Genomic DNA, 12,500 nt, shown 5'->3' with positions numbered 1-12,500 from the left:
AACTGTTGATGTAGTTTCCTCTTCATATGTGTAGCCGGCCTGGATAGCTCGAAGGTAGCTGTGACTGCGAGTCCGAAAGCAGGCGGGCAGGTCGAGTGCCTCAACGGTCTGGGCTTCCATCTCGCTGAACACCGACTCGCACATTGCCTCAAACTGTCCATTTACTTCAAGCTCGCTTACCTGCTCACCACAAACACCGACCCACAGCCCTAAGCTCGACCCATCATCTGCAGCAAGGTCTTCTTGAACATTTTCTTCACATAGCCTCTTAAACCCCATTAGAAAGGAGACCATCAAGTCCCCCAAACACACACCTGAATTGTATGTGAATGTGTCTGGGATGTTTTGTGGAGGTTGTTGTTTGAGACTTTACCAGTATATATAATGTTAATTTGTTTGAAGCATAAAGAATTGCTGTGAGGTCTGGATGTCTCTCCATGCTACAAGTTGTCACAGCAAAAAATTATAATCACTGTTTGGGTGGAACTAGCACACAACTTCTGCCAAGAAGATTTGCATAGCTCTGCTTCTGTATGTCGATGAGTGCAGAAACATCTGCAGGTGAGATGAAAGTCAGGTTGTTGTTCCGGGTAAGATACAACCCCCAGCCGCACAAATGCACCAACGCGCAGCCACATTTTGGCACTACGGCTTGACAACCCAAATAACCAATGTATTGAGAACTATCTAAAAAGCTTGGAGGAAAGCTCATCCTCTTCGAGGTGGATGAAAACGAGGGGCTGCCCGTCCTTACCTGACTGACGCAGCTGGCTTGGCTAATGGAGCTCATGGCACGCATGTAGCTCTCGTTACGTGAGCGAAACTTGGGGGATGCAAGAAGCGTGCTCGGACCAAGGCTCTCCATGCTGTGATTTATGGAGACCTCGCTCACCGCCCGCAAGTAGCTGTGGCTCCTTGTGTACACCTTTGGAGAGGCCCTACCAGGAAGGGACAGAGAGGGGTGCACAATAACTTGTGTTCAGCGGAAACGGGCTCATCATTATTGCTGCAGACAAGCAGTTATGGAAATGCAAAACAAATAGATAGAGAAGCAACCGACTTGAAAAGGAGTTGTAGATTTTACTCAAAAGTTCTAACATTTCCCTGATAAAGCCCAAATGTTAATTTAAGATATATGCTGACCTCGATTACTCAAACAGGCCTTAAAGTCACAAAATGGGTAATTTCCTTCACCTAAATGAACTCATCAAAGATGATCACGAAACAAAATAAAGATGCATTTGATGATGAAAACTGAATGATACCAATTAATGAATGATTTAATGTATTTGGAAAGAACGCATCAAATATCCATCCATTCATTGGGACCATACTCTGTGCAGAGCGTTGGTGCTGCCTCTCAAGCAGTCTCATGGGCTATTGGGCACAATCCTGGATGGGTCGCCACTCCGAAACAGGATACCAGCAAGCTGTCACTCATTTTTGCCAAGCTCAAAAGTATGACAGGCAGTAAACCCCACCTGGTATTAATTCAACAGCCAAGCAAGATTTGAACTCAGGACCCTCAGATCCCAAGCACAACCCACCACTCTAGCCATTAAGCCAGCACCAGGCATAAATCATCAAATATGGAGCTTCAAAAGACCTGTAATATGCTAAACTTTGAATAATATAATAATTTGTATGAATGATGAACTGGGCTAGCAGGATGGCCTCAGCCCTAGAGGTATGTATGCACATTCGCTTCTGAGCTGTCTTGCTTGCGTTAGAATCCTGACCCCGCAATAAACCGTCATCCCGGTGTTTCACAGGTCGAGTGATTCATCAATGTGTGTGCGGTCCCTCGGATGGACGTTAAAATTGGTGTCCTATCTGTCAACGTCAGCTGGTGGATGTCAAAAATCCGACGATGACCCTCATGACGAGTCGGCGAATTATCACCGGCACCATAAATAAATTACAAATTCCTGCCCTAACTTCCTGTGTCGGAGTGGCGACCCCGACCAGAATTGTAATCCTCGCCAAGAAACTGCTTCGGCAGAACCGACACCCCGCATAGCTAGAGCATGACACATGACTGAATGAATGAATAATGAACGAGTTAAACTCACAAGAAATTCCATAAAACACAATTATGAATGTGGAGGACAGTGATGGTGGAAATTCCGATCTGCCTGAGTTTATAATGTTAACAAATCGGGAACATAAATATGATTTTGATAGTTATTGACTTTTACCACCTGTATAAGTTATGGATTGGGGATTGGGTCTCGTGTGTGTGTGTGTGTGTGTGTGTGTGTGTGTGTGTGTGTGTGTGTGTGTGTGTGTGTGTGTGTGTGTGTGTGTGTGTGTGTGTGTGTGTCCGTCTGCAGCCATATCTCAGACACGTATGGACCAATTTCATTCAAGCTTGGAACGAAGACAAAGCATGATGGTATGAAAAATCACATCATTTAATTTTGCAATTCGATCAAAGATGGCCGACTGTTAGATTGGCGGCCATTTTAGTTGTAAATAAATATTCAGAACTACTTTAGCGCTGCCATCCCCAATGCCGAATACCACGACGTTGCCATAACTCGTGCTACTGTTCCCAATGGAGAGTACCGTGCTGTCGCCAAGATACGTCACACTGCGGCAAAGGAGGGCCAATGGAGCCACAACACGAGTGGGCAACAACCAACCTTGCCCTCCTGAAGCCATGCCTTGCCCGAGGTCAATATAAGCCAAGATACACAGTGATCAGTGCTGGCCGACGTGCCAAGGATCGGAATGTGAACAAGACCTGCCTATCGATCATGTACCGCCGTCGGGTCCATGAGGTTGATGAGCCGGAGGATGGAGCGAGATGCATTGTGCTGGGGCAACACCACGAGGGTGAATGGCAGCATGAGATCCTTGTGGCACAGCTGCTCCATATTGACACACACCTCTCCCAACACCACGCAACCACACACCCACCGCATTCCCTTCCTTCCCTTCCCTCCACTTTGGAACCACCCGAAGCCCACTGGCAAGAGGCCACTACCATGCTTCAATCTTCTTCCTTTCTTTCTCTCTCTCCCATTTTCCTGGAGTGAGTGAGGTGCGCCTGTCTTGTGTCTAGATAAGTTAAGAATTCCAAGAGGTTCTTCCACGCTTAAAGAGGAACCCAAATGCAATTTATTTTTTCTGAAAACCATTGAAAAATCATCAATCACAGTCTATTTTGAAGGGGAGAAAAAAACTGAAACTTTTTACCAATCACAAAGTGCTGAAAAAAGCCCTCGTGTGTCTAATTTTGGATTTTGACAATGACATTACATCATGAAATCACCTTGATACAAATAGCGGCTTTACATAGAAAAAGTGTATTTCGAGCTTGGCTTGAGACACTGATTCCACCGTCATTAGCAACTCTGAAGATTCTCAGTTTGTTGAAACTGATCAGTGGGATTTTGAAGAAACGACTGGTGATAAAATTAGTGATGGAAACGCTTCCGGGGGGATTGTGGAGCCATTTCGTATCAAAGGAAGAAGGCAGAAGTGTTAGTGAAGATGAAAACGTGGGTGTATGTTCACGACAGATTGGTGGGTTTTGTTTTTTGGTTCAATTATTGGTTTGTAAGGCAGGGAATTTGTATTAATTAATAAATCAGTTCTATGACTCAAGCGGAAATATCCATCATTGACCGACAGCTAAAACCGCACAGGCACACTGCGAACAAAATAGGTGACAAATGCTTTGTCCTGTCACAAGCTGACCAGGAATCTTGTGTGTGATGCGATTGTCCCATTTCATAAGTTCCTCAGAGGGCATTTGTGTCCATGTCGTGTCCCACCGTCGGGTCCATGAGGTGTTGATGTCCTGCCCCAGTGAAAGGGGGAGTGGTGCTATGGGGGATGGCGGGTGTGTGGTGGTGGTGGTATTATGTGGGTGATGGTTGATGTGGTTTGGTGGTGGGTATTGTGGGGGTGATGGTTGATGTGGGATTGTGGGGGAATGGTGGAAGGGGGTGTGGGATGATCGTGGGTATCACGGGGATGATGGGTGATGGGGGATTGTGGAGGGGACGGGGAGGGTGGTGGAGGGGGAGGGTGGTGGAGGGGGTAGGGTGGTGGAGGGGGGGAGGGTGGTGGAGGGAAGGGCGGTGGAGGGGAACGGGACTGAAAGTTTTAGCGTCCTAGGTCATATCCTCTCGGAGGTGGAGATGATATATACTGAACATACTGTTACGGTTGTGGAAATTCGCATTACACCATAAAGGGTCGTCAGGTGAGATATCTCGATAAGTCCATGTGTAGTTAGCCCACACCCGTTGTATAGAGGGAATTTATGTGATCCATTCGGGCTGCGATCCTTCAGTTAGCCATTTTTCTTTCTCTATGGTTATTTTCGACCATTAAGCCGCCAACAACGCAAACACCACCACCTTCGCCTTTACCTTCACAACTCCATCCCGCAAACATCGCTTCACCGCCATTCCCAAACGACGCCCGCCAACCACCAAACCACCACAGAAGACCCTCCACCACCTTCGCCTTTCTCCTTCACAACCATTCCCAGACACCACCAGTCAACACCAAACATCGTGCTGTCCAGGAGCCGTTCGGTAGTTGGTGCCGAATGCGTCGAGCCGCGGGTCCAAATGCGAGAGGAATTCGGATCAGAAATGCTTCACGCCCACTTCTCCTCCGTCCAATGGGCAAGCACGAGGCGGTTTGGCAGTGCCTCCAGGCGCGTGTATGTGAATTCCATTGATGCAAATATGCGGATCAGGGGAGGTTCACACCTCTTTTTGCCCGACCAATGGCTGACCAGGGGGGAGGGCAGCGTGGCCCCGCCTCCAATCGCGTTCTGATCCTGGAATTTGCATATTGGCTTCTCCTGCCGCCTATAAAGACGAGAGCACAAGGCGGCTCGTGGGTGTTGGGTGTTGGGTGTTGGGCTGGCTGGTCGAGTCCAAGTTGAGTGCGCGCGGTGGAGCTGCAGCCGGCTGGTCGGGGCTAGGGAGCTCAGGTCCGAGTCAAGTGAGGACGGCGGTCGGCGATGAGGTTGCGGTGTGGGGGATCGCTCGTCTCATCGCGGGACCCAAGCCAGCCAGCCATTCCCCTCTCCCTGAGCATCAACGATTCCCCCCCCCCCATTCGCGCTGAGATAGTGCCGAGGGGGCCCCCGTTCCTCCCCCACCCTAAACGTGGTGCCAACAAGACCGCTCGCTGGGAGCACGCCGGAGAGGACTCGCCGACCACGCCAGGGCACGGAGTCGGGGCGCAGCGGCGCGAACATTGCGGCTTGCCCGCAATCGCGTCACGAGGACGCGGGTAAGACCTCCCCGGTCTCGTGGACCTGGCCGATCCTCCAGGATCCACGTACATTTGGTCTACGGGCCTGTCTGTCTCCTTGCCTGTGAGGGTGGCTTTCTTCCTTTGCTTTTTGCGTAAATGCTTGTGGTGGCGCCGTCTTTCAAGTAAAACTGTGTAAGTGTTGCCGTGTGTACGCGTATAGTCGGTTTTAACTGTTTTTCTTACATTTGCTTTTTGTGCATTTTGTATGGCTGAATATACGTGCTTCTTTTGTGTCCGTGTGTCGCGCAATAAAATGCTTGCTTGTTGAACTATTCCCGCTCTGCTTCGTCTCCTTTCTTTTTATTGACTCTCCATCCTGCATCACGTAAAGGATTGGCAGTGGGGTTTAGACACCCAATAAATAATCACATCCGTCGAGGTCAGCGATAACACCGCTCGGTTATCACTGTAGCACGGAACGGACTGCTTAAGCGGTTCGTGTCCTAGGCCGACCTGCGGCAAGGTACGATCGCCCGATTAACCATCCGCGTAGGTACTTAGGTAGGTCGAGTTTGGCGAACAACCCTATACTACGCGGGTGGGCGATTGGCACGATTGTGGTGAGGTCGAAAGACCCACCCGTGACTGGCTCCGGGCGGTAGTTCCCGGCGGGTCACGACTGAATTGTCCGTTCCGGTGGGCGAGGCGACCGCGGTTCGAGTTACGTGGCCGATCGCATGCTGGCGGACGCGAATTCGCAACACTGGTGTCCAGGAGTGGGATTCAAATCCACCCCGCCTCCAAGCTAAATTCACGGGGAACGGACCAGGGGTGTGCGAGGCGACCCCCCCCACCCCCCCCCCCCCCGTTCCCTCTAAATTACGAGTGAGCTAAATTTAATCCGTTACGAGAAACAAGATGGAGTCTCAAGGCGAGCGGGTACCGGGGGTATTAGAAATGCATATGTGAAGTAATGTAGGATCCATGGCCCAGGATGGAGAACCCGAGCAGGACATTGGTGTGCAGGAACAAGAACTCCCCCAACCAAACCCAGAGCCCGAAATGGGTGCGGCAACGGCCGCGGTATATGACACCTCCCCTTCCCTCCTCCGAAACCCTAACCCGATCCTCGCAGAATCGGCTCAGCCGAGTGCACACGACATGGCCCAGCTATTTGCCATGCTGGCAGAGATGAATACGAATGCGCACCAAATGAATGCGAATATACAAAGCAAGATGGAAACGAATGCGCAACAAATGGATGCAAACACAAAGGCAATGAATGCGAACATAAACAACGAAATGGATGACATAAAAAACAAAATGGACAATAATGTGCAAATGCAGCGGGAAGAGATGCAGTGCATGGGTGCAGGCCTGCAGGATGGGCTGGACAAAGTAAAGGAGGGACAACACCAAATAAAGGGGGAAATAACGAATAACACGGGGGCAAAAGAAGAAATGAAAGAAATGCGAGGTGAAACGCAGAGCGTGGGGCAATGTCTGCAGGCAGGCATAATGGCGACACCACGTGCTGGGACGAACGAGCTGGGGGGGGGGCGGGGGGGGAGTGCAACGGCTGTCAGGCCTGCGGTGGGGGCGGGTGAGAAAATAATTCGGGAGACGTGCAAGATGAGACACAAGGTAAAGAAGGTAATAGAAAAATTAAAAGAAAGCCAGGAGGAGACAAAGGAGGGATTGAAGGTCGTAACGGCGGACTGCGAGAAAAGACTTCAAGACATGACGAAGAGAGTGGATAAGCTGGGACGGGAGGTAAAAACGGAGACAGAGGAACTGGGAAGATGGGTAGAAAACCAGAAGGGCAAGTAGGAAGAACAGTTAGAAGCCAAAGCAAGGTCGGAGTGTGTGGAGATGAGAAAAGAATTAGAAAAGAAAACTTCTGAGTTACAGAAACACCAAAACAAAGAAACGGGATTACAAAACGAACTGAAGATGTTGAGTGAGGAAAGAACGAGAACGGAGAATGAAACGTTAAGGAACCACACTGTACAGATCGAACAGCTGGAATGGAAGGCCAGATTGCAGAATGAGGAACAAGAAAGACAGTGGAATAGGAAATACAAAGAACAAGGAATGAGACAGGAGAAAGAAATCAGGAGATTGAAGGACACAACGAGATTGGAGAGGGAAGAGCGAGAGGAACAATGGGATAGAAAATAAAAGGAACATGAAGCCGAGGTTGACGAATTGAAAGAAAAGGCAAGGCTGGAGTGCGAGGAGATAGACAAAGAAGAGCGAATGAAACACAAAAGGGAAATTAACCAAATGAAGAAAACCATGAAACTGGAGAAGGAAGGACAGCAGAGGAAACAAGGAAGAGTAGTGAGAGAACAGTGAATGAAACACAGGAAGGAAATGAGCCAATTGAAAGATACGATGAGATTGGAAAATGAAGAGCAGGAGAAACAGTGGGAGAGAAAACAAAAACTATACGAGTTTGAAATTGAACAACTAAAACGGAGAGCAAGATTGGAGTCAACGGAGATTGAGTAGCTCCGGAGGGAGAACGGACAGCTGATGGGGCTCAGAGAGGAAGAACGAATCAGATGGGAAGGAAAAAGGAGCCAGAAAGAAACAGAAAAAATTGGGAAGAGACTGCACGATAAGGACGGGGTTGGGGACGAGCACACACACATTGAGGTAGTGGAGGACCATGAGGGGGAGCTGGCGGACTGTTTAGGGACCCGATGCGAGCCGCTGGATGGCCTCCTTCAGGAACAGAGGGAGACGCTATGCTCCCTTGAAGCGGATCTCGACCAGGTGGGTCCAGTCGAGCTTTGCGATGTCGAGGGGGCGAGTGCTGTGAACGGGTGCACATGAAGCTTGGGGGGTATAGAGACCCCGGAACCCCTTGTGGTAGCGCGAGTCCCCGGTGTGATTGTCCCTGGCGTGAATGTCCGGGTGTGTGTGGTGAGAGGTGTGAGTGCGACCGCGTGTATGGGTGAAGCTCCGCGTGTGCCAGAAACCCCGTGTGTGAGTGGTGTGTTTGCGAGTGTGCCGGAGTGCGTGCTTCCCAGCACGCCGTGTGTTCAAGGGGCACCGCAAGTGGAAGAGGCCGTGTGTGTGAGTGAAACAGCCAGTATGAATGGAGCACCACGTATGAGTGGAGCCGCGTGTGTGCAGGAAACGGCACGCGTGTGCGAACAGCCGTGTGAGAGTGAGGCACGGTGTGTGAGTGAGACAGCGCGGGTGAGTGCCCCCGCGTGTGTGAGTGGTATGGTGTGTGTGAGGGAAACAGCACGAGTGAGTGAGCGGCCGATTGTAAGGAGAGGAACAGCGTGTGTGAGGTCGCTGTGTGCAAGGGAGATGTCGGTCGGCATGCGTGAGCATGCAGCCGCATCTCCCGCGGTGAGTGGAATGTCGTGGTGTGGAGTCTCGTGACACGCGGGAGTTTGAGTGCGTGTGTCGAAAGGAGACGGAGACGACAGCGACAGATAAGGGACAAGGGCCGAGTAGTGGCCGTAGCTGTTTTGGGGACCGCGCCGGGTTTACACGGCAGAGATCGCGAGGTTCGGGCCATGACACGCACGAGGCCGCCATGTGCACGCTTGCGGGAGTGAAACCCGGTCCGGAAACGCCAGCGGTGAATGTTACCGATCCCGCGGACGGACAAATGTTAGGCAGGATTACGGATTTGGACCGGACGAGTTCTTCACGCGGGCGGGTGTGTGAAGCTCCAACGGGCAGAGCACATGCGTTCGCGTGGGGAACCCCTGGAAACGCGAGGCTTGGATTTTTTTTATGCGCCGGGTGACGTCATGGCTGCGTGTATGGTTGGAATCCGGCAGGCGGGTGAATCCCTGCCGGATGGTGCCGTCCAAGAGGGACGAGGGACGCGAACAGCTGCCATGACGTCACGCCAAAGGTGCGCGGCTGTGAATTGCCGCGCTGGTGCGCAGGTTGCGAGTTGCCGCGCTGGTGCTGCGATTTTAAATAAATAAATAAAAAATAGCCAGCCTCGCTTTCGGGTGAACAGGATTCCCTGGGCAGGGGTGAAAGACCCCCTGCCTGGGCACAGGATGGCACGAGTTAGGGGGAAGGGTTAGCATAGTTAGACCGACTTCATGGGGCAGGGGTAACCCCTCATGGAGTCCGTGGAATGGATTAGGTAGAGGGATTGTAGTCAGATTTAGGATGTAGATGGGAAATAAGATTTGAGGACAGAGACAGACTTTGAATGTGTAGTGGGGACGTAGCTTAACTACGTCGTGTTAAAAGGATGTGCTATTAGTTTAAGGGACGACGTGGGAGCATGAGGTAGTTAGGGGATGTCGTGAGCAGGATGGCAGGATTCAGCGATGTGCGAGTTGAGAAAAGTTGTGAGGTGAGTACATGTTGAGTGAGTGAGGCCAGCGGGTCTATGTGTCTGGAGCGAATGTGGAATGCATGGTGCGATGAGTGATTGGGGGAGGAGTGATTCCCGCCAAAGGGACCCTGGGGTCAGTGTAGAGTGAGTTAAGGCCCAGTCACACCTTGACGTTTTAGCCAGCAATGGCAACGTATTAAAATGCATGTAAAACGCTGGCTTACGTTGAACTTTTGATGTTTTTTTTAAGGATTCAGACGTATTCATAACGACTTGGTCTTATGCACAACGTATTAGTAACGGACTTTGAACGTTTCGTTGTGTAATAGATAACTTATACCAACGAATGCTGAACCTGTTGTCGGCCTTCACAAACTATGCCCAACGATGAGGTCGAAAGACCCACCCGTGACTGGCTCTGGGCGGTAGTTCCCGGAGGGTCACGACTGAATTGTCCGTTCCGGTGTGCGAGGCGGCCGCGATTCGAGTTACGTGGCCGATCACACGCCGGCGGGCGTGAATTCGCAACAATACTTTCTCTCCACTATAAATAGATGGTGGTTCATTTGATTTGCAGACATTTGTGTTGATAATAGATAATTATTTTCAGGTGCTCTTGTGGTAACTGCCAGGCAATGGCAACTGATGTTTGATTCATCACTCAAATTGCTGCTGTACACGTGCTTCTTGCAGGGTATCGATGGTGTTATGTTTCAAGCAACGGCTGTTTCTTCTGCTTAATCATGGGGATGGCATCCTCTCTCAATCGCGGCAGGTAACCACAAGATAGAGCCATCTCCATTGTTTCATTATTATTAATTGCACTTGCACTTCCGGACTTCTGGTTTGGGGATCGGCGCACGTGGACGGCTGAGTGGCAAGCCCTCCTGACAGTCCTTCTAAATCTAAGTTTCCAGTCCTTCTAAAGCTTTTTGCAAATTTTATCATGATTTGTGTCAGATCCTGTGGAACTGTACTTTATTTTTTTATATATACAAACATATTGTATATATGCATATTGTATAGATACAAACATATATATATATATATATATATATATATATATATATATATGTATATATGCATATTGTATAGATACAAACATATATATATATATATATATATATATATATATATATATATATATATATGTATATATATATGTATATATGTATATATATATGTATATATATATATATATGTATATATATATATATGTATATATATATATATATATGTATATATATATATATATATGTATATATATATATATATATATATATATATATATGTATATATATATATATATATATATACAAACATATATATATATATATATATATATATATATATATACAAACATATATATATATATATATATATATATATATACAAACATATATATATATATATATATATATATACAAACATATATATATATATATATATATATATATATATATATATATATATATATATATATATATATATATATATATATACAAACATATATATATATATATATATATATATATATATATATATATATATATATATATATATATATATATATATATATATATATATATATATATATATATATATATATATATATATATATATATATATATATATATATATATATATATATATATATATATATATATATACATACAGTAGACTAGGCGTAAGTCGTCACCATCGGGACCGAGAAAAAAGTGACGACTTAGAAATGTGACGAGTTACGCGTATGCGAACATTCATGATGACTGTGGGGTGAAGGATGAAGTCGCGCGAGGCCTGGACACGTATGTGTGAGAGCCAGCTATTGTACCAAAAGGAAAACACAATCCTCGGGGCATAGGTGGGGGTTCATTGGTGAATTGGAAAGTGATCAAGCAATGATGGAATTCATGAATCAGTTTATCAAAAGTAAAGATAATGAACAACTGTAAGACAACTCATATACCATCGGTGATGGTATGGTGACAAATTACATGAGACACAGTCATCGTGGTGATGACTACCACTCAATGCCTATGTGTAAGTGAGTGTGATAATGTACAAAACAAGCCAATATAAAACCATGATTGGACTTCAACACGAAGCTCGATCGATCCTTTACTCCTTCGCGAAGTAATCCGTTTATGTTTGACTGCCTCAAACTCTTGGGCATCTGGCGCATGAGAAAGGACTCAAACCGGTCATTGTATTCCATGATGTCTGGGCAATCCTCCACCTAAAGACAGTATCGGCGCATCACATCCAGGGCGCTGAATGCCTCCCGAATAGTTGGAGGCGCGTTTGGAATGTATGTCTCCCCTGAGTCCTCGAGATCGACAATGTCCACATCGTTCACGTCACCCGTATCGTCGGAGACGTTCTTCACAGAATCCACAATTTCTGCATCAGTCATTTGTTGGGTGCTGCGTAACTCAGCGTCCACGTTGATGTATTTTTCCAATGAGGGTATCGCGTCTGAACCAAAGATTTCAGCGAGTCTTTCCCAGACATTGCGGAACTGGTTTCCATGGTCGTCATCGCTCTCCTCATCAACTTCATGGGCGCTGAGATCCGCATTGACGAACCCGACCGAACGGAAGCAGTTTGCGATGGTAACATTGGAGACCTTTCCCCATGCGGTTTTGGCAGCTATCAGGGCATCCAGCAAATCCCATTTGAATGGGATTCCCTCATCTGCTGCATTCAGGCGATGCGTGGCAAGGATCTGGCGGTAGTGAAGTTTCAGGTTTCTGATGACGCCACCATCCATTGGTTGAGTGTGACTGGTAGTATTAGGTGGGAGGAATACAAGTTCTATGTTCTCCAGTTGACATGCAGGGTGAGCGGGGCAGTTGTCAACGTGGAACGCAATTTTGCGTTTTTCAAGTGACATACGATGGTTCAGTTTCACCAACCATTGTTCGAACTGGGCAGAAGTCAT

General features: G+C 47.6%; 1 protein-coding gene across 2 annotated transcripts in view; it reads right to left on the bottom strand.

Moving 5' to 3' along the window:
- The window catches only part of LOC147035430 (disks large-associated protein 1-like), a 148,189-nt gene that overhangs the window by 51,994 nt on the left and 83,695 nt on the right, over positions 1-12,500 (bottom strand). For both annotated transcript variants that reach the window (XM_085898177.1, XM_085898185.1), the window contains 2 exons: positions 755-938; positions 1-180 (listed from right to left, as the gene is read on the bottom strand). The exon at positions 1-180 is cut by the window's left edge and continues 52 nt beyond it. In XM_085898177.1, coding sequence (XP_085754303.1) covers positions 1-180; positions 755-938 — 364 coding nt within the window. The remainder of the gene's footprint in view (positions 181-754; positions 939-12,500) is intronic.

This window comes from Eptatretus burgeri, chromosome 1 (genome assembly GCF_056783735.1).
Source record: "Eptatretus burgeri isolate ZD-2024b chromosome 1, Ebu_testis_v1, whole genome shotgun sequence".
In the NCBI taxonomy this organism is placed as follows: domain Eukaryota; kingdom Metazoa; phylum Chordata; class Myxini; order Myxiniformes; family Myxinidae; genus Eptatretus; species Eptatretus burgeri.
Note: the sequence above shows the minus strand (reverse complement) of the source record. Positions and strands in the feature narration are given on the sequence as shown.